The following is a 26,495-nucleotide window of genomic DNA, read 5'->3' as shown; positions in this document are numbered from 1 at the left end:
TTAGGAATCAAGTCAAACACTTACTTGGTTTCTCTCTTTCTGACCGGGGCTACATAATCTCTTATCTCTGGGACTTTCTCAAAGCTCAGCGGGAACTGAACTTCTCACCTAATGACATGCATTTTCACTTGGCTGTTAGTTGCCATTCTTTCCCCTCTGGCCTTGACCACACACGTCCGCCATCCAGTGAACGCTGGATCAGTGTTTCTGAGTTCAGAGTCTTGAGAAAATATGATTACTCAGACCATGATTGCCTTTAAATGAGAATGCACCTTGTTTAATTAGCTGTGACTGGCCAGGTGACCTCACTCACAAAGAAGGTCTCCTCTTTCTGGAGGCGTGGAAGGGACAGCTTCAGTTGAAGGAGAAAGGCCTGCACCAGAAAACTGACCAGCTTGCCTTTTACATGTGTGCGTGCCGTAACAAATTGGAAACTTCCTACAGAACAAAAGACTCAGTTTCAGAAAATAATGGTTACAGCTAGATACCAGGGACTAGGATAGCACTGAACTGCTTGCTTCTGATGCAATTTAGCCTGTGGTATTTGTAGAGAAAAATTGATCACTCTCCTGTTACTATAAATGGCAGAGATATTTTCAGCTCCAGTTAGAAACACTCACTGGATGGGCAAAGACCCCAAAGCATTGATCTCAAACCTCCTTTCTAAAGCAGGAGTTCCTGAGAGGGTGGGGTGCTCACACTCACTGTCAAGAGAGCTGACTCCAGAGTGACCAGCGATGTCCCCAGAAGTCTTCCTTTTGGTGACAGGAGGAAAAGTCCACATTGGCCTTTGGTTCACTGTGTTCCATGTCACCTTCCAGAGCCCCCATGTTTTCCCCACACTCTCAGTGCAGTGTATTCTCCATGGACAGAGGTGTCTGCCTGCAGAGCACGTGTCCTGTTCTCCAGCGACTGCAGTGAGAATCTTTCTGGGGAAGCAGTTCCACAGTGATGGGGAGGAGGAAGGGGTGCTGATGGAATTTCTTAGCTCTCAGCCACTACAGGATGGGTGGAAAGGCTCCGGATCCGGGCTGGGCAGCTGAGGAAGCAGTGCGATTTGGGGGAAGACACAGCATTGTTAGAATTTTGATAGAAGTCTGCTGGGAAAGTCTCCACTGCAAAGGTGCTTGTGCCCCTTTCTAGTTGAACAATTCGCAGGCTGCACACTTGCTTTCTGATGGATTGGTTTTGAAGCAGTCAACAAAAAAGCCTCCCGCTGCCAGGGCCAACCATCAAAAGGAGAAAAGAGAGGCGTGCAAACCGTGGGGGAATGTGTGCGAGAGAGATATTGCAGGGCAGCAAGGAGGCTCTGCTGGCCTGATAGCATGTGTATTATCTCCCCCCAAGGACCCCGTGGTTTAATGGATGGGGCTTTAACCTGCCCAGAGGTCAGTCTCTGCTGGACAAATGGAACCTCATCCCTGAGGGCATCGACATTCTCATGACGCACGGGCCTCCTCTAGGTAAGTGAAGCAAAGGTTGTCGTTTTGTCATACGAGATGCCTTCTTTCCCAAGCATAATGAATAAATGCTTCAGGGGCATAATCATTTTCCTTCCATAAAAAAGCGAATACAAAATGTGTCAGTGTCTTTAAAGAAACCCAGTATGCTAATTAAACTCAGCAGTTCTGCTGGGCTTACAGGTGTTCTTGAAATTAAATTTTTTGATTTAGTCAAGTCAGGGAAAATCAAATGAGCACCACAGTCTTTTGAGCTTGATAATTTATTTTCAGAACCGTATTCACTTTGGCGTAAGAGGGTAGGGAGTGGAAAGGAGACAGGGACCTCCCTCCCAATCACAGGACAGATGTATACGATACATGGCAGTGAATGATGGAAACTTTCGTTCAAAGGAGCCCATTTTTTCCCATATCATAGCGTAACCTGGGAGATCTCTCAAGCTTAAAAATTGTGCTGATTATGTGGGAAAAAAAAGATTTCTTTAGCTAGGGTATTCAATAAAGACTTACACTGAATGTTACTTAAGGACATCTTATAGATACATGGAGCCAGCATCCAGGTTGAGATGGTTCCAGGCTACTTTTTGTTACCCGGATTATGGGTCAAAAGATGATTATTTGACTGATATAATAGTCTTCTAGTTACTCACGAGCGGTCCAGCTTAGCCGCAGAGTATTTTCCAAACACAACTAGCACATTGATCCCCAACTACTCGGTGTCTGTTATGCCAGGACCCTCCCTTTTCACACTCAGACGTGCTGAGGAAATTCAGATGGCGCGCTTTCAGCAGGAGAGTTTTCTTTCTCTGTCTTTGGTTTAAGTTGGGGTAAAAAACACAGACCATGAAATCCACCCTCGCAACAAATTTTTACATGTACTAGAAAACTTTTCTCAATCATCTTGATTTGGCGAGAGGGGGAACACACTTCATACAAAAATAAATGATCTTTGCAATATTTTCTCCTGTGGCTTGGCACTGCTATCCACGTCACTGTCCTCCTGCCTGAGCCTGAAGAAGGAAAAATCTAACACGCATCCCCTGGTGTGAGTTTGCTCTTTGCAGAGACTTTCCCCTCCACGCCACCTGGTGCTGCTTTCCCGCCCTCGCAAGGGAAGTGACACCGGAAGGGAGGACCAGGGCCTGAGCCATGCTGGCACGTTGCAATGCCAGGGGAAACCAGGAGCAGGGGCCGGGTCTGCTGCAGACGGGGAGGCTGTAGATTTGCGCGAGATCAGCGTTTCCTGACCTGGTCAATGCCTTGGAATCACCATCCCCATGCTTTTTCCCCCCTAACTCATACCACCCTACCCTGTGTTTTATTTATTTTATTTTTAAAGGTTTTATTTATTTATTTATTTATTTATTTATTTATTTTAGAGAAAGGGGAAGGAAGGGAGAAGGAGAGGGAGAAAAACATTGATGTGTGAGAGAAGCATAGATTGGTTGCCTCTCTTGCACGCCCAACTGGGGATCTGGCCTGTAACCCAGGCATGTACCCTGGCTGGGAATTGAACTGGTGACCCTTCATTTCTCAGACTGGCACTCAGTCCACTGAGTTACACCAGCCAGGGCCTATCCCATGCTTTAAAAGATTTTCTGTATCCACAATCTTTATCAAGTCATAATTAATTCACTTCCCTATTTAGCAATCATTAGAGACTAACTAAATCTTTAAATTGCTCATGAAATATTCTGCAGCACAGTCACCCAGTGAGGTCCTCCAGATGGAGCATCCTGGCCAAGTGGGTGCTTTCCCTGAGCCGACTGGCTGGGGCAGGCATGGTTCTCCATAGAATGTGTATAGGATGTGTACTGTTGTATAAGGGGGTGGACAGGGTGGACATCCTCGGCATAGAGAACATTTACATGTCTGAAGTGTTATTTGGAATACAACTTTGGATAGGTTGATTGGTTCACAGACTTCATCAAGTAATTAAATTATTTGTACAAAAGAAAGTGGTAATGATGGTTAAGTCTGAATTCAAGCCCCCGAAGAACTCAGACGTTTTTATAGAGGAGGCTACCCTCTCTCTCTTTGCAAACAGTAAAGAGGTAGTTAGTTAGTGTTCAGAGTGCATAGAGCACAGTAAGGTCTGGAGTTGTAAAATGAAAGCTCAGGCAAAGTTTTCATAAGGTAAAGCCAAACCTCAACCAGTACAGTTAACAGGATTCTTGGGAAAAGGCTGGCTTGGCAGGTAGGAGTGGGCAGTGGGATTGGCCTTGAATTTGCCCCTTCTGGGAAGGGAAGCCATCACGCCGTAGGACTTTACTATTAGGGAATGAGCAAGATGCTTTCTCTGGTGATTGCATGTGAAATGAAGTATTTTCCCTCTTCAAGAAAAACACTTCCATGAGGGAATGTGCCAATTACTGTGGACTAAGGATTTTTCCCCTCTAATTAGCACACTTTTAAAACCCCTGGTTGGGTTTTTATAGGACCCCCACTTCCACCGGATGTTCTTCCCACATTCTCTGGCCGTTATTCCCCACACTGTGCCTGATGCGTCTCTACAGAGATGCTAAATCTTCATTTCTCCAGTCTCGCCAAAGTGGAATGAACTTGCCTGTCCCTTTCCGCCCCATCGTTTCTAAATAGTAGGAATCGCCTAATGGAGCTATGGAATGGATTCCCGCTGATGGTGATTTAGCCTTTCGTCCCACCTGCCTTCTTTAACACCCCATCCTGCACTCGGACCATAATCACTCAGATAGCTGACTTTTGCTATAATTGATGTCAGTTTTTATGGATTTCCTGCATTAAGTGTAGAACTAAGTGGCTTTTACATAAAGGTAGTCAATTAGCCTCAGCTTCTCGCATGCCACCGTGAGGTCACCCTTGCTGCTTGTTGCTAGAGAGGGGACTGGAGGAGGAACTTGGTGTTTCCAAGTGTTGGTCATCACGGAGCTCCAAGGGTTAAGAGTTGATATATCTGAAGAGAGCAAGGTATCTTGTGGCCAGTTCCCAGGCAACCCCTCCCAAACTGTCTTCTGTGAATTGTCTTGGAAGTAAACTGCTATCAGAAAGGTGTAATAAAAAAGAAAAGTCACTAAATCGGGAGAGAAAGAGAGATTATGGGACTGCCGGGAATAAATGTCATTGGACCCATGAAGAAGATTTGAAACCTGTGGCTGAATAAATCAAATCCGTTACAGGAAAAAAAATGTTAATTAACAGGAAGGAAAAAAGTGCAAATAAAAAAATTTTTTTCAAGAACCTAAAGAAGACAAAGTGACGAGTGAAAAGTTCCTTAAAAGCCATTGTGAGCTTTAATGGAGAGGCTAGGATTACAGATAATGTAATAAACCTTCTGTGAGTTATGGCTTCCTGAAAGTCTAAATGAAACCTTACCTGAAGAAAGAAAATTAAGAGTATTGATTGCATTTTGCCCTTAGGTTTTCGAGACTGGGTTCCAAAGGAACTTCAAAGAGTGGGCTGCGTGGAGCTTTTAAACACAGTCCAGAGGCGAGTCCGACCCAAGCTCCATGTGTTTGGCGGAATTCATGAAGGTAAGACCGGAAGAAAGGGGCTCATGACATAGTGTGTCATTTACCCGTGATCCCGTTTCACAATGGGGACCTTAGCTCTCCTGGGAGTAGCTGGAGTACTTTTCAGTCTCTTCCTACCCGGGGAACCCTTTTATCAGGTAAACTGTAAGGAGAGACACCTGTGCGTCATGCTGATGGCTATGTTATATGGAGCTGCTCTATCTGAAATAGAGTAGAGAGTCAGAACCAGGTCTGGCCCACTTTATAGAAAGCCCAGCACTGCCCCAGGCAGCTTCTGGAATTTCAGGGACCTGATGAGGAATGTTTGATAACCACTGCTGGAGCGCAGCTGGGAAGTGATAAAGAACCAATTTTCTCTTCAAGAGTGTTTAGAAGAAATGGCCTGGGTATTCAACTAAGTAAGTTCTATGATCTCCTCCTACCTCTAAATACTGTGTCACATATAGAATGCACACAGAGACCCAGGAAGACAAGACATTCTTCAAAAAATAACTTGGGACATGCAGTCAAGACTATATAGTAGAAGTAGCAGGAACCTGTCCATTTGCACATAGATCTTTCTTACTGACCTCAGAGAGCCGTTTCAGATTTCTGAGAAATCATCAGCACTGCTAGCTCCGGCTGAGGTTAAACAGAATAATTAAATCTCCCCTAAATGGGAACTGGTCTAGTTGCCATTGTCTGCCTTTCACAGCAAGCTGGAGTCAAGTTCACAGAACCCGAAAGTCTCCCAGGAAGCTTCGGGGTTCTAGGTTTTGTACGTCCTCCCTTTTGCAAACCAGGGGGAACTGGGCCTTTGGGCAGACGCAGAGTGCTCTCTTGGCTGGCCTCAATTTTCTGGCACTCCGGCTTCTCCCAGTTGCATCCATTTGTGCAGTGGGTATGCATCCATGTGTACGTAGGCAGCTAGCTGCCCTGTTCTCTCCATCTCCTGCTTATAGCTGTTCTCTGAAGTTATTTATGAATCCGCATTTGAGGGGTTTAGGTCTATGTACCTGATGAAGCCAGAAAACAAGTTTGCTTTTCAAAGCCCACAAATCCAGTGGCTTCCTGCTTTAGGCAGGTAATAAAGAGCATATTGAAAATCATCCTACCAAGGCCAGAGAAAGTGAGCTCTGAGTGCAGGCACCAGCTAAGTGGATGAAAAGTGGGGGTGCAGCTCCCCAAGAGTGGATGTCTTCCTGCCCTGAATGAAGAGGAGGGTACTTCTCTAAGGTGTTGTGCATGATTGAGGTGGGGGGAGTAGGAGCTCGGGTCTAAGCAGCATTTCTAAGGACAACTGTCAGGTTTGGAGTCCTGCAGCAGGCCTATGGGTTTGCGTTTCTTCTTTTAAAAAAAAAAAAATCATTAATTAGGTTTAAACTAGCCAGACAATTGGGGAATTCCACTGAAGTCCCAAAATAATAAACTTGCTTAAAAGGGAGGGGATCATATTCAAATAAACTCGTCTTGATTTTATTCGCTTAAGACAGCTGAAGGGGGCAGAGGGAGGGCAAACGCCAGCCTCCTGATGGAGAAAGATAACAAGACTTTATGACCCCAGAACTAAACAGAGCACATTTTAAATGCCTCCTTTCTTTTCTTAAGAGATTTTTCCATTCACCCTCATTAAGCTCTCCACAGGCTTACTTGGAGAAATGTTAGCAATTTGGAAGTGAGGCGGGGGACCTTATCAGGTATTTCTATAAATCCTGGACATTTTATTTTTTTCCACGGGCATATTTTTCTGTGCCATAGAGCCTGATACCAACATAGAATTGCAAACTTAATTGCAGAAGCTATAAAGGAAGTGTGCAAATTTGCAACTGTGCTGCAAATTTCAAAGTATTAAAAATCATAAAAGGAGTGTATATGCCAAAGACCCAGAGAAACTTTCTTAGCTTTCTTCCAGTAAGTCACGAGATTTTATACTGCCTATGGGGAGTGTTTACGCTGGATCCAGCGTCCAGGTAAGCTTAGAAAAGCATGGTCTAAGGGTGACGTTTCTCCAAATCACTTGGACAAAAGATCACTGGATTCTTTTGAGTGAAATGGGATTTAGCATCAAAGCCACACAGTTCAAGTAAGATAAGATTAGTTATTGTTAACGCTCATTGAGGCAGTTTAGATGTTATTTCAAAGATAAGGGGCTGAGCATCCTCCTGTCCCAGCCTCCAAGGCGGCACTCCTTCCTTCTTCATTCATCCAAAGACTGACTGTCTGGGGTTTGGATGTGTGGCCCTGAGTTGATGTTCCTCATTCTGTCTCCGAGAACGCAATAGTTAACGCAGGGCTTTGAAATGAAAATCGTATTCAAAAAAGAGGGGGACGGATTATTTTATATTCTAACTAGCCGAGACACTTTACAGCCTTCCTCTGACAGATCTAGTATTTAAATAAAGAAAAAGGAAGCACTTTTCTTTGAAGTCGAGGATTCTCCCTTTAAAGAAAATAGAATAAAACCAGGCTGTTTCTGAAAGCCGTTATGTCCGGAGAGGCTCCCCTGAATTCCATCTCACTACCCACTGGCAAAGACTTTTTTGTTTGTTTGTTTGTTTCCCTTGCCCGATGGCCCTGCATCGAGTCTCTGCTATTTGTGTATATTACAGTAAGCGTGACACTCTCTCCCCACAGGTTACGGCATTATGACCGACGGTTACACAACATACATCAATGCCTCAACGTGTACAGTCAGCTTTCAACCGACCAACCCTCCAATTATATTTGACCTTCCAAACCCACAGGGTTCCTGAAGCTCCGAATGCCCCATTGGAATGTGAGGGAAGGTCTATAAACTGCCATTTTTTCTAATTATAAATTTACATTCTCTTACTGGTTTATTTCCAAATCCTCTGAGTTCTTTTTGTAAATTGTTGGAACAAAAAAAAAATGATGCTAGAGGTTGTGCTTCTTCTTTATTATTATTATTGTTTTTTAAATGGGGTATCCATCTGAAATCAGAGGAGCATTGTGAATTTGTAAAATGACTTCTGTTTTCTCAAAGGCCACGCCATTGTAAATTGTTAGTGTTCACCAAAGGACAGCCAAGCTTTCTTTTTAAAAGGTGATAAGAGTCTTATTTTAATATGCTTTAAGCTGGAAGAAAAAAATAAAAAAAGAAACAGGTCGGCAAGTGTTTTAAAAACCAACCAGATTTGCACAACTGTTTAAGAGTATTGTTTGAACTGTTTTATTTTTTGATGTTTCGTTGTTGTTGTTGTCTTGGTAGTGCTTCTCTTTCTTGCAGCGGTGGCCCGGATTTATAGTAATCTTTTCAAACAAAAGGCGGCGTGGCAAAAGACTTCCCTTCACACTGTCGCTGTAGAGAAAGTTGTGTCAAGGGAAGAAAACGCTCTCGTTCAAAGGAAGGATGGCTCAGTTCATGAGATCCACACTGTGGTTATACAAGGTCTCATTGTTTGTTTGTTTCTTTTAAATTATTTTAGCTTTAAAAATATGGAAATGGAATCTGTCAAGAGCACGTGTTCCGTGCAGTAAAAAAAAAAATGAGTGTGCAGACTCCTTTTTAATATGGGTTTATATATATAAGTATTTTTTTGTGTATTATGACTAAGTTAGGAGTTTAATATTGCCAAGGACAGTAGAGTGGCAAATGGATGCTGTATAGCTGGGCATCCAGAGTTTGAAAGGAGCTCACACATTTTCTCAGAACTCAAGGTCTTAAAGAGCTTGAGTTAAATCTAGGTACAGTTACAGGCGTGCGTAGACTTTAATGGATGCAATGGAAGCTAACTAAAATAAGGCTTAGTTGTCCTTTATATTTAAATGCCCTGAATTGTCTTCTTCCTTCCTCTCCCTCCCCCCATTTTGCACTGTGTGTCGATGCAATCTTCGCTAGCACAAAATATTGTCGCTAATAGTCATTTCTGTTTTCCCATTGTAAATGCTGTTGAGCTTTATTCTATTTTATGTTACCTTGTTAATGAAATTTAGGAAAGCAGTTGTTTCTTTAAATTTATTGTGATATTCTATATCTAGCGGCCTTTATATGCAAATAAAAATTGCAAGATTTTTAAATCCGTGCGGTTTGGAGGATTGGCTGGTGGAAGAATAGTGACTGAGCCCCGGGGGGAGGGGAGGATTTATTCACATGCAACATCAGTACTCCCTTTCAGAAGAATTAAAATAAGTGACTTTTTTTTTTCAAATTTTCAATAAATTTTTATTACCCACCATTCATGGGCTGGCAGGTAGATCGATAAGGCACTCAGTGTACTCTTGCCTTCCATCACACCGTCATCTATCTTGCGGTAGATTTCTGAGGGGGAAGATTTCTCTCTGGCCAGTGTCATTTCTGTGGGAACGGTGCCCGTGCAGTGGGGGGCCAGGGGTGCTATTGTGCACGTGTGTGGTGGTGAGGAAGCGAACATTGGGAAATAGAGCAACCACTACCCATTCTCCTTTGTCCACAGGAGCAGCTTTCCCCCCTCACTATTTTTTGAATGATGGATGCCACTGAAATGCGGTGGCAGCCAGGAGGTGGCAGGCAGTGGGGCAGGGAAACTGGGTTGTGTCTTTTTTCTTTTCTCTGGGAAGAACCACTGAAGAAAAGCAACGTGATCATGAATCTGCAGTTTATCCCAAAAGTCCACATTTCAGTGCCCATTGGGCTGTATTCATCTACATCTTCCTTTCTTCCTACCCAGTAGAGATTCTTTGGGGTAATTCCAGTAAACAATTCTTGATTTCAGTACCAGCAGAATGGAAAGAATGTCCTAGGCCAGAATTCCCTCTCAGAGTCACACATAACTGTTTCAGGCCGTCATAGTTGTCTCGGGTGCCACCCAGAGCCCGTGTGGACACTTTGTCTGAGCTTGCAGAGCAGATGCCCCAGCTGCCCAAGCACAGGTGGCCCATGACCGTAGTGAGTAGCTAGGACATACTGTGAGCAGTTAACCCTCCTCTCACCTGCTCTATCAGCAGAAGAGGGTGCTGACTTCAGGCCCATGCCTAGGAAGCTGAAGTGAGAGGTAGACTGAACGGAAATTTCATCCAGTGACTGTACCGAGAAGCTAGGCTGAGACTTCTGGGAATGTAGGCTTTCCAGAAACAGGTGGCAGATCATGATGACAAGTGCATGTGCACAGCCCTTGAAAGCACGTCTGGACACAAACTAATTAAGCTTAGCACCTACTAGAATTGCTTTTCATTGTGCCGGGGCAGGAAGTAGCCCCGTCTGCAGAATCTACAGGGTAGACTGGCGCATGGACAGAGTATACTGTCCATATACTTCAGCCAATCTACATTCCCACTTCATAGGCATGAACTGCCTCCAGAGGGGCAGGAATGACTGTCCCAAGGCCCGATGCTCTCGCCACTGAGTCTTGTAATGAAACATTTGAAAGAGCTTTTATAGATCAGGCACTTTCTATTGTTCCATGACCAGACACTCTGCTAAACGGTCTCCTATTTTGTTTCTAATCCTCACAAAACCCTGGGATAAAGCCTCCCTTTCTAGATGGGAAACTGAGGCTCCAAAAGTTGAATAACATCCCTAGGAAAATGGAAGTTTCAAAACCAAGTCTCTCTGGCTCCCTAACTCATTCCCTTTTCATCACCCTGTCTCAGGAGCAGAAATCAGAGCTGTTAATAAAACTGAGGTGGGACATTTCCTATCCCTCGGGTAGGAGTGGCTGCAGCTCCTGGCAATGTAGTTTTGTGACAGTGTCACCCTGGACCACCTCCTCTCTGCTGGCTGCACAGATGAGTGGGTGAGAGCAGGAAGCCCACAGCCTGCATGCCTGCCAGTCCTGGCTGCGTCTCCCTTTAGCACTGGCTGCCTTTGGCCTGGTGCATACAGTGTCTGTAAAATGCGGGTGATAACGAAGTTGTTGTCAGTTGTTGTATGCGTTAATTTGTAGATCACTGCCTAACATCCAGTAGGTGGTGCGTGTGTATTTGTTGATCGAGGTCCACCGTGCTACCTCGAGCTTCTCCAGCCAGGATCTGTCTGTTGACTCCTCCCCCTCTAGAGCACACAGGTGGAATTATTTCTGAGAAAATGTGTTTGCCTTCCTGGGAAACTGTGACCAACCTCTCTTCAAAAAAAAGTAGGAAGAACCTCCAGGGCATTTGCAAGAGGCAGGTAAGAGAGCCCAACTTTTCAGTTTGGTTACCATATTGCAAAATCTCTTCTAATCTCCGAATGGAAAGGGGCCTGTCTGCTGTCCTGTGCTTTAAATGGCACCTGGGCATCTCTCTCCCCTTAGAGTCTTCACCTTCCATCTCACCGTCTCCTGCAAGCTCAGTCCCTGAGTTGTTTTTCCTACACTTTTCCCCCAATACTTTTGTGTTATGTTGGGTTCTGGGGATCGCTGCAATGCCCTTAAGAGGCCCCTTACTGTTATTCCGACTGGTGACCAGTGTTAAGCCTGCCTTCATCTCCATCACTTAAGTAAATAAACACTGTGACCCAGGTCTTAAGTAAGGAGAAACAGAAGCTTGGAGGATTGGGGATTTGTCAGTTGCAGATAAAACACGTGCTGTGCCCAGATTAATGTCCCCCTCCCCCAACCCTCAACCAGCTAGGAAATGCTGCTTTGACAGAGTTCATGTCCGGGTATTAGTTTGGTTCCCTGCTATCTTTTCCTGCCCTAGTCTCCCTTTCCTCGAAGTGCTGGGTACTTTTTGTTTAATTATTAAACCAAAGTGAAGTAAGTCACAGTGTGCCGTTGGGCTGTGAGCTGAGGCATTTGAGAATGCTGTTTAGAACGAGGCAGGAGGCCCCAGCACTGAGGGTTCAGGACTGGACCGCCTTTGCTTCTGAGTCTTAGTGGGTGGTTTACCCAGAAGGCTTCAGGCCCATTCCTGCAGGTGGACCTCTTAATGAGAAACGTTTTTGCCCCTGCTTCTTTTTATTCATCCTCACCCACTAGAGAGAGAGAGGAAGGAAAAGAGAAAGAAACATCAATGTGAGAGAGAAACATCAATCAGTTACCTCCCGTGCATGCCTCAGGCAAGGATCGATCCCGCATCCTAGCCAAGTGCTCTGAAAGGGATCGAACTCACAATCTTGAGGTGTACAGGATGACACTCCAACCAACTGAGCCCCCTGACTAGGGCTCTTCTTAATGAAGTAGCAGGATTATTGCATGTGTGCCTACCCTCTAGCATGGCTCTTCCAGAAGTTTAGAACAACTTTCTCTTCCTTTTGAGGATACCTCTTCCACCTCTCCTCTCCCACCCTGCCTTTCCATGGAAGAGAAACCACACGGATTAAAAAGCCTCTCTGAGAAGCTTCCCTATTTCCTGGTGCCTGAATGAAGTCAGCCTCTGCAGCTTATAAGAAGTTCAGAGAGGGTCGGTGTCGCCACCACAGTCACACAGCAAATTGAAGAGACAGCCCCACAGTGGCCATTTTGAGCATGAAACGCTTTTGCAGCTTGTCATTCAGGAGTAATTAGATGGAGAGATCAGTTTGGCCAGACATAATGTGATTTTACAGCAGAGAACGAGCCACTCATCTGTGGCTTATTATTCTTATTAAGCCAAATTATTTGAAAGAAACCTCAGAATCTGACCTCTGAGTGCTCCCATGAGGTTTCGCTTACTTTCCCTTCAACCAGTCCATCTACAGCAACCCTGACGGGCACCCAGCTCCTCTTCCCCAAAGTGGTGGGTGCACAGTTTCCACTGTGTCCGCCTCTGCACTTCGACAGCTCTTTGTCATGTGTTTTAACATACATGTGGTCTGGAAGGCACCGGGTGCCGTAAAAGCCCCCAGCGCTGGAGTCAGGCATCCTGTTTTCAGATCCCAGTTCTGCCATCTGGGGACCTTGGACGTGGTGCTTTCCTCCTCCCTGCCTCTGACTCCACACCTGTATTCCCAGCTGGAGAGTAATTCCCAGCTCACAGTGGATTTATCAGAGTTGATATGATCATTTGAATATGGTCCTGGGCCCAATGAGCTATTAAATAAATAAGAGATTTTATTATACTGTCAATCACAATTTCTTAAATGGAAAAAAAAAACAGCAAAAAGAAATGTTTATCTTATTTGCTTTCTGTGTTAAAGCCCTTCACAAGAGAAAGTGAATTCCTTGAATGGGGCTCTGAGTCGGGGTAATGGAGCTGCAAGCTGAAGCCAAACATAAATTGAGGTCTTTAAGTCTCTCTCTCTCTCTCTCTCTCTCTCTGTCTCTCTGTCTCTGTGAACTCCCCGACAAAATATTTGTGGTGGGTTCTTCTCAACTCCTTCTCGTTTCCTTCCTGAATTAGGGATGCCTTACAAGACAAAGATCTTGAGGTAAATGGCCTTTTATAGCCGAGAGCATCTATATCTAGGTAATGGTGAGAGTGAGAAATGCATTTCCATTAGGAAGCACAGCCACAGTGGTACTAAAAGCATGGGTAGACTAAACTCACCAAGGCAGAGAGCCTGCTCCCATCAATCAGCTCTGATCTTTATGAAGCCGCAGTTACCATGAGGTGCATCTGAATGCTCTCAGAGCCCGCGTACCCAGGGAAAGGGCCTGTGATTTCATAGCCCATTTCTACCCTGACCTTAGGGGATGACCTTGGGAGTAGGTTGAGCTTTGCAGTAGAAGCACCTGCAATAGCAAATGACTTGGAACCCAGTGCTCCATGCTTGGGCTCACTAACATGCCCTGTCACACGCCAGCTCTAATGCTTAGCTAATACTTAATCTCAAAGGGACTACTCTTTCCTAAAGCCTTCCCTGAATTCTCCCTGCAAGTACCCAGAGCAGCAATACCCTCCCCACCCATATTTCTACCTGCCGCGAGGTTCTGATTCTTACTTGTGTGCCTGAGGTCTCTGAGGTCAGAACCAAGTCTTCTGTCTCTGTATTCCCAGAACCTGAGTCTGAAGCAATGTTTTTTTTTAATGAATTAATCAGTGTTTCAGTGTTTGGCAAACAATAGTCAGGTATGTGAGAAAGATAGGAGAAATTAATCGCAGGTAAAATCAACAAATATTTACTGAACACTATAAGCCCAGTGCCGTACTGGTAAGCTTCATTTTCATTTTAAGACCCAGATTTTGCCAGTAAAGGTTTGTGTGACTTGGTGAGGAAAACACCATATTGACTCATGAAGTTAAATAGCGATAACACAAATAACAGTCAAGATACTGCTCAGAGAAAGCCAGGATCTGCGATACACAGGTTTCCCCGGTTATGTGAGTGGCCATCGTCTCGGGGAAGTGCAGGCTAGGGGTGTACGTCTCAGACAAGCACAGGCAGCTGACCTGGGGAAGGGAGCCAGAGTGATCACGATAATGTCAGTCCAAGCAGCTTCATTCCTGCAGGAGGAAAACCGGTCTGGCCAGTGGCAATTTCAAGTGTGTCACGTAGCTGGTTTGTTTTTCTTAATTTACTCTATGAAATGGTTTTCTCTAATGGCATGCCATTGACGAAATGCACCGTAATGTCTCCATCCATCACCTCCAAATGCTTTTGCATGCATCAGTTGTTGACTTGTTTTCTCCCATTCAGCACATAAATGAGAGGAGTGATTTATCCAAGGCCACCAGTTACTCCTATGTGGAATCTGAAATCGCTCCCTGGAGACATACTGCCCTGAGCGTGTGCTTCTTTATGTTGTTCTGAGCTTGTATTGAAGGGTGACTTTGGCCGGGGCTGCGCTGACATTCTCCTGACCGGTGTTTCCTGGGGAGCTGGTCCATTGGTCCACTGTGGTCTGTAATTCTCAGATACCAGAGCTTGCTTTCCTGTGGGTATGACCATTAGGGTTGGATTACGAGGTGTGGAAACCAGGTTTGGGCCTTATATGCTGTGTGTGGGCATTTGAAAAAAGCAATGAGATTCCCTCCTGAGCTCTCTTGAACTCACACACTAGAAACAAAAGGGAATTACATGCATAGAGCAGTTTCCACATTTCTTGCAATCTATCCCTCTCACTTCGTCTCCCATACCAGAGACACCTGCTTCCCGCTCCCCCCAGCCCCAGTTTTGCATGGATCCGTAGATCAGAAATGGAAGATAAACAGGAACATCAAGGTAATTTTTACCTTCCGAAGGTTCCTTGAGAGAAGGCAGAATATAGCATTCTCTAAATAAGATCTCATACTGATTCAAACGCCAGAGGGGGCCACTCCTCAAAGTTTTTATCATCTTAGATGATGGTGATAATGAAGATAAAAGATTTGAAGCAGGAAGAGCACAGAGATGCTAAGAAGTTAAACACAGTACTCCTATCTGTAGCATTAATTGTTACAAGATTTGAAATACTATGTGTACCTTCCTAATTCTTATCTTTAAAAGTTGAAAAATATGCCTTGGAGTGTTTACCAGAGAAAATGTGTTAACATCCATTTTATGGAAATGGATGTTAGAAAAAGAAAAATAATACTATTCATACTTACCGTACTTTGTTTCCGCATTAAACTATTCCTGGTGAATGAGAAAGAATGAATGAACGTGTGTGTTTACTTCAACAGTACTGTGCCCAGCATAGAACAAATTAACCCTTTTCCTTGACTGGCTCTATTTCTGGGTACCAATGGAATTGAAATAAGGTATAAGAAGAATAAGAAAGGGCTGAATAACCAAAATGAGAGAGATTTGGAGCTAGTTCAACCCTACAAGTTGAAGTGAGAACAATAAGTTGGTTTCACATCTTATGAACGGAATCTGTGTGTTCTGAAGTTTCAGAAACTATGGAAGAGGGGCCTTGCTGTATTGTGCATTTGTATTTAATAGATCCTCTTTCCAAGAAAGGTGAGGTCTATAGGTACAATATCCAGGAAGAGCTATAAAATATGTTTGAGTTCTGAGATTACGCAGAGAAATTTACCCAATTAAAAAAGGTGAGGTGTGGGGGTCAGGGAATGAGAATAAGAAGGAGAGAAAGCAAAAGATCGAGCTCCAAAACTGAATGATGTCCCAGGTCGCTAGGTGTGACTTCTGGATGTCTTTGATCACTTACTTTCTCGAAACTCTGAATTGATGAATGTGCCTTCTCAGAAATCAGGACACCCTTGAACAGAGAGAGCAAGCAAGCAGGCTGGTTGTTTCATTAACATGAGGACTGTTGGTTTACATAGGAGACAAGGAGAGCTGGCCCGCTCACCATGATCTATATGATGGGTTTTTTTCCCCAACAAAATTAACACAATGGCACATGGCAGACTGTTTAGTGAGGCTGTTATTCTTAAGACTTTTCCCAAGAAACAAATTATGTATCTCCAGTGAAGTGACAATAGGCAGGCTATTCCAGCTATACTTGTGGAGTCAGCAATATCCCATTTATTGATATGAATATTTATATTCATGACAGTAGCTTGGTGGCTGTTGGTCGTATTTGCAGTGAATAGCTTAGATGGGATGCTGAGAACATCACCTACTGTTTTTAAAGCTCAGCATTCTCAAAGCTATTTAAAGAACCCCTTTATCACCACCACTTTGGACCAGTGTTAAAAGCAATTCAATAGAGGCATTCTCCTTTTACAGCCCCCCAAATAATTATTGCTGATGGCTGACCTAGAGGCATTCTAGACAGAGATGTATGTTGGCCTTTTTTTTCCTCTTATGTAGTTCTTTTTCATATGAAAGTTTTGTAATTTCATATGAAAGTTTTGTAAAGTTATCACGGTCATTCTTAAGTTGAATCTATGTACAGTTCTTTTAGTTTGTCGGTAAATGTTTCTACTCTTTACCTAAAGTCAAAGAGATTCTGTTTTAGTCCTTGTTTTAAGAATGAGGTTTGGAAGTGGGATGGCACACCCAACAGATGATCTTTTCAGGCACTTTTAGTGGCCGTAACATGCCCCAGGTAACTAGTATTTGTCACGTGGCTACTCTCTGTCAGGCACTCCATTTGACTAACATAAGGTTAAGTCCAGAGTTGGGGCAAACAGATGCTCCAACCAGAGCCTTACCCACAGTAGTCTAACCTGCCTCAGAGCAAATGAGCCTGTTTCCTCCAAGAGACCTGTATGGAAATCAGTGGTACTACTGTTTGCTCCACCTGCTGTCCTGTGAAACACAGTCTCAGTCTTCTTTTGTAGACCATGGTTTATATTCCATAACTGTTATTTTTTGGTCATGATGTGTACAAACAGGAAAATTATCAATAGATTCATTTAAGAATGTTTGGTGATAAATACCTCTTATTGGAAAAAGAAATGAATATGAAGTAATTGACCCTTGGACCACATAGTTAGGAGTGCACATCTATAATCCAGAGAGGGCTGGCTAATGATAAATCTCAGAAATTAAAGTGGTAGATCTTTTAAACTTTTACTGTGTGGATGATACATCTAAAAACAGGCTAGTGAGTGCATGATCTATTATTTAAGATTTAGAACTTGTATGAATAATAACACTGATATCTGCAAAGTGATGTTGAAATGGACACCCAGATAATTGAGAATAGTATATAATCGCTCATGGGCCTTGACTACTTTTAAAGCTTAGGGGCAATTACTGAACTTTCCTGCAGTTTGGGGATGTCTCTCTTTTCTTCTAAGTCAGTCAAAAAACTTTTTTTCACAAATGTCTCTTTCATTCCAGTTAAAGAATCAACTACAAACTCAAGTCATTAATATTTCTCTAGTACAGTGCTGAATTTCACAACTCTTTGTTAGGGTGATATTATATGTATATTCATTTTTTCAGAAATTTTTGTCTATTCTGTTTAAAAGCAGTACCTTATAGGCTAGAGATTATGGCTCTAGTTTTATATCCACAATTTAAAATCTTTAGCTGGCAGTTCAACCTTTTTTTTTTTTTTTAGACTCTAGTGAGGTCTTCACTGCAAATGAAGCCTCCCTAATCTTTACTCATTGTCCATTTACACATGAGTAAATATGTTAAACTGCTCATAGAATGATAAAATAATTCTGAAGATAAATGCAAAATGACTTTTACAAAGACACAAAATAGTACATTACCGTCTGCTCTGGGTAATGCCTGCCAGCATTCCAGAGGCCAGAGATTTGATAAAATACCAATTTGAAGAATGGGAAGAAATGATTTCTTGAATGAAGAATTTCACTTCTTCAGGATGGGAGCCTAATTCTGGAGGAAAGGTGAAACATATAATTTTTTCTCACCTTTGTAATTCGGCAATTCCCAAGCTAATAAATTAGAGTAAATGGTTAGTCTGAGACATGGAGAAAATTGGATACAGCATGAAAAATTAACAACAGTGTTAATGAGAAAATGGTCGGCTTCTAAGTTCTGTGCTTGAATTTAGTATGCAGGGTGATTAGGTCTTCATAAAGTTGTTTATTAAAAAAAAGAGTATTTGATCTTTCTTTAATGTCTCCAGATCCTGCCAAGGTCAGAGGAGACAATCTCCGCTTTGTCACATTCTGTTCTGGTGTAGGGGTTGATGGTTTAATGAAATTGTTATAGAAACGCCAGCGGCCAGTGGGCATCAGACTTGTGTGTGTCACCGGGAGAGCATCTTTCACAAACAATTAGCTCTTTATAAGACATATGATAGTCCTCACATTTATCACATATGTCCATTGCCTCCTGAATAAAAACACCATTTACAACCAACCAAAATTAATCTGGGCCCAACTGAAAAGAAGGGAGTCAACCTCTTGATTTTCCACAGCCAAGTTAACTTTTTAAAGTCCGAGATATATGTGTGTGTGTGTGTGTGTGTGTGTGTGTGTGTGTGTATACCATTTTATGCTCTTTAGCAGATGAACCTTCACCTATCTGTACTTCCAAAGAGTTCTTTCTGATATTAAAGTAAGTTTAAGGCATCTCTCTTTTCCAGAGGTTATTGGATTGCAAGGAAACAAAACTCCAATTCCCAAAAAAAGTGTTTGTTTTTTTTTTAATAGGATACAGACATGATAAATAGCAAGAAATAAGCAAGCCTAGGGAGGGAACAAACCAAGAACATCCAGGTACCTCCGTAGCAGTTGTTCATGGATCTTCTGTCTCATGCTAGGTAACAAATCATCTCATCAGCTTCTTCCTAGACAGTGAATTGGTACCCAAGTCATGTGTCCACCCAGTCTAATCAATAGCAGCCAGGTTTACGTAAGACCTAGGGCTACCCCCTTTTGGGAATGAGTGGAATAAGTTGAGTTTAGGTCAGAGCAGTGTGTTAAAAAAGGACAACAGTTTTAGCCTTACTGCCTTGCTAATAACTCATCAGCATGAACCATGGAGATTGGTTGAAAGAATGTACTGTATGTAAATTGATGCAAATCTATCTCTTGTACTGAAGGGGGGGAGCTGCAGTAATTTGTTGCCTTTGATGTGTTGATAGGAACCAGTAGTGTCAGGTTTATTAGCAGGAATAATGACTTACTAGAAACTCCCCAGACCAGTTTCCTTTGTTTTCTACAACCTGGAGAAATGACTTTGGTCAAATTCAGGGCTGAGTTAGTCAAGCAAAGCTATGAAGTGCTTCTAAGAAGACGTTTGAACCTCCCTACATTGAGAACCCATAATTGACTGATTATTGTTTGTTATATGGTAAAGCTAGGTAATGGGGTGTATGGTTAAAAAGATGAATCAGAGATGGTAATGGTGGTCAGTAACTCGTGTTCTTAGCATCATGTTTGGCACATGGGATTTGGAGTCAGGCAGCTTCGGTTCAGGACAGGATTCTGTCACTCACTCTCTGTGAGGTGTTGGTCAAATTATTTAAACTCTGAGCCTCAGTTCCCTCAGCGTTAAAATAAGAGTGATAACAGTATCGATCCCATAGGATTGTTGAGAGAAGTCAGTGAGAAAACAAATGCAGAGAGCATGGTGCCTGGCATATGAGAGCTCCCATTATCAAATAATTTGTATCCACGTGTTAGCGGTTACCTTATGACTTATCTCCCCGGCTCTTTTTTCTACACTCTAAATTCTCCTTTGCATGTGCATACATAATTGTTTTAATTTTTTAAATAAGCCAACAGAAGAACATTCAACTAATGATTATAGGGAGGTAATTCTACTCTGGTCCTCAAACTGAAATGTTAAAGGAAAGAAGGGAAGCTGATCAGATGTAGGAATCTGTGATTCTGAGCTTGCAAGTGAACCTGGGATTTCATTCAGTAAATTTGGTTTCCTCCTTTGTCTCCTTTTTTCCCACTTACATACAGAATTAGAAGGCGCATATTCCAGACAAGCTCTGCAAAGCAAACCACCAGCCACTTGCAAGACTTAAATTTATTGCACCTATAAAATGTACAGTTATATACAAGCATAACGAATAAGCAGTCTAGAGGATAAGAAATTTAATAAAAATTGCAGATACACACAGCCAACTGCTAAAGGCTAGAATGGAAATACTTTCAGCAGTGGGTGTGTGCAACCATTAAATGCTTAAATCAGTGCAGGTGGGGGCATTCAAAAGGCTTCTGAGGGGTAAAGTTTCTCCAGGCACAAGGTTATGGTGTCTGTGAATGAATGATTTGCACAGGAGAGTCAGAACAGAGTACTCTTGGTCCCAAAGATTGCCATCTGTTGTGACCAGCAAAAACCCCAAGTAGGAAGACGGTCAGAGATTGAAATTCAGAGCCTTGCTGGAACGCATTGATCCTTAAGAGTAAGCGCCTCAGTATAATAAATATGAGCGCCTCAGGCCCGTTAGGGAATGGAAATTTAAGAACCAGTTAGGTCAAAGATCGGGAAATTTATGACGATTATCTGCAGTTACAGTGTAGAGTGTTGGAGGATGGTTTAAGCCAACGAGTCCAGTGCCTGTAAATCTTGAGTGATATTAATACCTCTGTAAGCGTGTGTACAATGTTTCTGAGAAGATTGATTGCAAAGGCCAGTTCCCAGGAAAGACAAGCAGGTAATTGGCATTTAATTAATGAGAATAAGTTATATTAAATTAAAGACTTATAATCCTTGATTATTTATCTTCCTGTGGCCAGTGTGACAATCCACTCTTAGATTATTAACTCAGCACAGTCTTTCAGGAGGCCAAACTAAACCTTCTGTTCAGGCTGTATAAATAACAATATGTTTGCATCTCAACCATGGGAATAAAATAACTTTGGGAAGACGCAGAGGGTTGTTTTTTTTTAAATGACCTCTTAAAAATTAAATCTAGCAGAGTATCCAAGGTATTCTCAGGCATATTCCACACCTCCCAGTTCCAAAGAGTTGACATGAACTATTGTGCAGTAGAAAGGGCGTGAGCTTAAGGGTCACGCTGGCCTGTGGTTAAGACCCGACTCTGCCTTGGGCATGTTCTGGGAAAATAATACCCACTTGGAATGCATTGTTTTCAAAATTAAATACTGTTAAGTTCCCATGGTCCACTGCCTGAGACATGCAATGCTCAGTCAAAGTTTTTTCTCTTTACTTTCTCCTTTTGTAGCCCATGGTGACAGAGGTTAGAAAGAGGACAGCTAGATCAGGAGCAGAACCATAGAAATGAAGATCACATGGAGGTTAGCAACAGGGGAGTGGGAGAAGGAGAAGGGGGGAGAAGGTACAGAAAATAAGTAGCGTAGATGGTAGGTATAAAATAGATAGGGGGGAGGGCAAGAATAGTAGGGGAAATATAGAATCTAAAGAACTTGAGACACGTGGTCATAAACTAAAGGGGGGAATGGTGGGGGAGGGGTGTGTAGGGTGGAGGGGAATGAAGAGGGGGAATAGAACAACTATAATGGCATAATCAATAAAATATATAAAAAAAAGAAAACTATTTCATAATAGAGTGGGAGGGTTTGTTCTATCTGGTTTTAACAGTTACTGTCAAGATAGTATCAACCAAGACAGTGTGGTTTTGGGGAAGGGATGGAAACATACTTCAATGGAATAAAAAAAATTCAGAACAGACCCACGAAAATCTGAGCAATTCATTCTTTTAAAAGATGCAAAGGCAATTCATTGAAGAGGGGCAGCTCTTCCCCACAAATGGTGTTGGAACAATTGGACTTAATATGTAAAAATAAGTAAGTAAACTTAGACCTAAACCTCATACCTTATATAAAAATTAACTCAAAATGGATCATTGACTTCATTATAAAACACAAATGTATAAAACATTCAGAAGAAAACGTAGGAGAAAATACTTATAACCTGGAAATTAGGCAAAAAGTTCTTAGATACAACACCAAAAGCACAATCCATTAAAAAAATTGGTAAGCTGGACTTCACTGATATTAAACACTCCTGCCCTGTCAAGCACATCACTTTGAAAATGAAAAAACAAACTATAGGTTGGGAAAAATAGTTGTAAATCACACTATGTCTTGTAGCTAGACTATATTTAAAAGCCTTAAAATTCAAATTAATTTGGGTAAAAGAGCTGAATAGACACTTTACCAAAGAGAATATATGGATAGCCAATAAGCACATGAAAAGCTGTTCAACATAATTAGCCTTTAGGGAAATGAGACTACTATTTGCGAATTAAAACCACAGTGAGATACCACACCGAGATGCCTATGAGAATGGCTAAAATATATACAGAAAATGAAAATCTGATAATGCCAAGTGTTGATGAGGATACAGAACAATTAGAACTCTCGTATATTACTGATAGGAACATAATATGGTACAGCCACCTGAAAAAATAGTTTGGTAGATTTTTAATGAAATGAAACATACAATTACCATATGGTGTAGCAATCTCACACTTGGGTATTTACCCGAAGCAGTGGTAATTTAGGTTCACACAAAGACCTGTAGACAAATGTTTATAGCATCCCTTCTCATACTCACCAAAAACTTACAACAACTCACATGTTCTTCAGTGGGTAAATGGATAAACAAATTGTGGTGTGTCCATACAATGGAATACTACTTGGCAATAAAAGGAACAAACTTGGATTTGTTAAACACAAAAACGTGGACAAATCTCAGGGACAAGAAAAGCAGTGAAAGAAGACAGTCTCAAAAGATTTCATTCTGGATGATTCTATTTACAGAAAGATTTCATTCTGGATGAAACTATCAAAAAGACAAAACTAGTAAATGGGTTGAATTTTGGGTGATAAATGGGTGATATTTGACTCCAAAGGGGCAGCATGGGAGAGTTTCGGGGGACTAATAGAACTTTACTCTAACTGTGGTGGTGGTGGTTGGTTAACAAATCTATACATGTGCTAAAACTCACAGAACCACATGCCAAAAAAAAAAGTCAATTGACTGTATGTTAATTTTGTTAAATAGTATAAAATACAAAGAATGAAAAAAGGATTCCATCAAGAAATTATTTTGCTTTATAATAGACAAGACATAATACCCTAGAATTCTAGGACTCTATCTGTAAGTATAATTTTATATTTATTGGACAAATGTTTATTTAGTAGTTCCTGTGTCCACATTGTTTTAGGAGCAAGGGATTAAGTACCAAACAGAACAAAAACTTGTAGGAGCTTGAATCACCATAAATAATGACTAATTGGTATATCCAGTGGTATAAACACTATATGGTAAGAGAAATAGGGAATTTGAGGATGTTGTGTTGCCATTTTATATAGGGCAGTTGTGGAAAACAGTTGAACCACAGACACAGAGAGAAGGAGAAAGTTATGCAAATACCTTGGGTGAATGTTACGGACACAAAGGGCAGTCTTAGGCAGGGGTGCCAGCACTGTACACAAGTCTGGTCCAAGTAGAACCACTCTTGGTGAACCAAGTGGGAGATCCCTAGAGGATCCTTTGCAGAACCCTAGGATGTGGATGAGGAGCACAATGTAGGAACCACTTAGCCAACCTATCTCTATACAAAACTTACTTTGGTTTAAGGTCAAGAAGAAACCTTTCTTGGCTAAGAAAAATCTCTTATCCAAGGCCAAGATGGAATTCTCATCTAAAAATCCCATCAGCTGGAAGCATGCTTCAGTCCTAGATGATAAAACCAAAGTCAACTAAAGACCACAGAGATGATGTCCAGGGTGTGGAGAGAGCAGAAATCAGCTTGTCCGTAGTAGCAAGGACACAAAGGGGAGGAGACTGGCCACTGGTATCTCTCAGTGATGCTGTGGATGCCCAGCAACTATGGAGGAGAGGTAAGGTCAGCCCAGATCTGAGAAAGAGAAACAAGTATGTATAGATTGGAGATGATCTCCAGATTGGTTGCAAGTTGAAGGCTCCCAGATCAAGGCATGGATGTTCAGAGAAGTGGTGACTGGGAAAACCCTGGCGGTGGCTAGAGTTGACAGGGACCAGCAGGAGGAACAGAGGGCAGTCTAAGGCCAAGTCAATAAAGTGCCTAGACCCAAGTGTAGATGGCAAGATATTGGATTCATGTGACTGGAAATAAGCTACTGTGCATCATGAAGCCTGTTTTGCTTAAGCTCTGGGCACAACTGAAAAAGTACACTTCTTTCCCAGATATTGCTTCTTCTCTAGACTCAATGGCTGCTTCTTGAGTTTATCTTGAAGGTAATCAAAACTTAAATGAGGAGTATGAATTCTTCCTCTCATCAGTCAGTCCCTGACTACCCCACTCTATTCCTGAGCTGTGCAACTCAGAAAATCCAAGGGAATTTGTCCCCTTTAAAAAGCAATGGCTTACAGGGACTGGCTTCCTGCCAGCATGGAAAAGTAGAGCTGGAGACATTTAAAGCCCTGTTTGAAAACCGTCATTTTTCCAGCGGCCTCAGATGGGGTGATTAATCAAGAAGCAATTCCAGAGAGAAGCCATCTTCTTTACCTACTTAAATCTCCCAGGTTAAGTTGTATTTTAGGCCCTGGCTTATATTTAGACAAGTTTGTTGCTATTGCCTAACCCTATGTTAAAGCAATTATAGTCTGTAAGGGTCATGCAGAGTTCACTAGAACTGAAAAACTTACAGCCTTTAGTATTAATGAGGTGAACAGCCTGTTCAGGGCCTTTTCCTTAAAGAGACAGAACAGTGAGAACAGTCAATAAGGACAAAAATATATTTGATCTTTCAAGACATGGGAGGCTTCTTTTTGTGGCTCCTGGCAAAGACCCCAAATCAAAGAAAAAAAAAACTGTTACCACCTTCTGCAAGCCAGTGCTCAAAAAAATGTTGAATTTGTTATTTGAATGTAAATGGGAAATTAGAGATTCAGAAAGTGGAGGTAAGAGAGCTACTGTGTTTTGAATACCTACTGTGTGCCAGGTGCTTCACATAAGTTAACCTAATTTTTACATCTAATCCTTTGATGTAATTATATGTGATGTTAATATAAGTACTTTCCATTGAGAAAACTGAGACTCATGTAAGTATTCTGCCTAGAATTACAGTCCACAACTCACAGAGCCAGGATTAGAACCCATGTTGGTTCGACCACAAAATGCAGACCATTTTCACACGACTCCCCAGCCCACATTAAAGCATAACAATGGGACTTTAAATATCAGGGTAACTGGGGAGGTGGAGTTTTTCTTTGTTCTTTCTGTACTGGTATTCTATAAATATATGTTAAGATATTCATTTCAGACAACTCTTTCTGGGTTGACTTCTGTGTCTTTGGAAAATAATGAGAACTAGTATTTAGGACTTAACAAATGCCTAACAAAATGGTATTGAGGTCAAAAGGGCGTCATCTCATTGAATCCATATATAGAAACACATGAGATTAACAGTTTCTAAAAGATAAAATAATCATCCCATTTTACAGAGGAGGAAGTTGAGGCTTAAAGAGTTTGTTTCTTATTCATACAAATAGTATAGCCAGTATACAATAGAGTCTGGATTCAAACCCAGGTATTTTGACCTGAGAGCCAACTCTTACCTACAATATCTTTTTGGGACAATGTTTTTTGTTCCTCCATGACTGATAAAGTAAGCAGCTGTCCCAGATTCCCTTGGTGGGGGACAGCCTCACTGCAGAGTGGATGAGCAGCACAAGGAAAGGACAAAATGACTATATAGGAGACCAGTGCCTCTTTAGCCTTTGCCCCTGAAGCTGCTCAGTCAAAATGCAGCTAAGCTACCCTTCCCAGGCAAGGCACTTTGTAAAGGAGAGGGGAGGGGCAAAGCCACAGGGCCTGTGGCTCAGACCCAGTGCTCCGGCTTCTTTGAAGGCTCTGGACACTCTTATCCCTTGCTCCTTGGACCAGCAATCCATCTGTGGCATGGCTGTGGTATGTTGTTTAACGACTGCAAATTCCCTCCATCCCAGCAGCCAGGCCCCTTTGCACTGTAGTTTCGCATCCTCTCCATCCAGGATGAGCGTCTGTGCCTCCACCCTCTTGAAGCTGGGCTGGTGGCGTGACTTGCTCTGAGCAATCTACTTCCACATCTACAAATGCTGCCCCAAGGCCACCATAACAGGAAGCTGATGTAGTCTGCCCTGGAAGATGAGAGACCAAATGGGAGAGAAGAGAGGCACCCCAGCCAACAGCCAGCATCCCCTCCCACACCTGCCACCATCTCCACCTTCAGGCTTAGCTGATCCTCCACCTGAATGCAGCCGCTTGAGTGAACCCAGGCAAAACTGGCAGAGCAAAATTGGATCCAGTTCACAGAATCGTGAAAAAGAACAAGTCATTGTTCTAAGCCGCACTTTGGGATGGTCTTTTACACAGCAAAGACTAACTGAAACAGTGTTCCTTCGAAGTTCAAAGCAATGAAGGTTCATCCTTGGCTGACACACCTCTCTGGAACACCTCAGAGGCCGCCACAGTGCAACCAGTGA

General features: G+C 42.4%; 2 protein-coding genes across 4 annotated transcripts in view; both read left to right on the top strand.

Moving 5' to 3' along the window:
- The window catches only part of MPPED2 (metallophosphoesterase domain containing 2), a 161,016-nt gene extending 152,895 nt beyond the window's left edge, over positions 1-8,121 (top strand). For all 3 annotated transcript variants that reach the window (XM_037126667.2, XM_037126669.2, XM_037126668.2), the window contains exons 5-7: positions 1,348-1,463; positions 4,856-4,969; positions 7,583-8,121. In XM_037126667.2, coding sequence (XP_036982562.1) covers positions 1,348-1,463; positions 4,856-4,969; positions 7,583-7,701 — 349 coding nt within the window. In that variant the 3' untranslated portion in view covers positions 7,702-8,121. The remainder of the gene's footprint in view (positions 1-1,347; positions 1,464-4,855; positions 4,970-7,582) is intronic.
- Positions 8,122-10,958: 2,837 nt separating this feature from the next.
- KCNA4 (potassium voltage-gated channel subfamily A member 4) overlaps positions 10,959-26,495 on the top strand; it is a 300,918-nt gene continuing 285,381 nt past the window's right edge. Inside the window, exon 1 of the mRNA XM_037126670.2 lies at positions 10,959-11,054. The gene's annotated coding sequence lies outside the window, so the exon portion shown is untranslated. The remainder of the gene's footprint in view (positions 11,055-26,495) is intronic.

This window comes from Artibeus jamaicensis, unplaced genomic scaffold (genome assembly GCF_021234435.1).
Source record: "Artibeus jamaicensis isolate MK-2021 breed Jamaican fruit bat unplaced genomic scaffold, CSHL_Jam_final contig_797, whole genome shotgun sequence".
NCBI lineage: Eukaryota > Metazoa > Chordata > Mammalia > Chiroptera > Phyllostomidae > Artibeus > Artibeus jamaicensis.
This window is presented reverse-complemented; position numbering and strand designations above follow the sequence as displayed.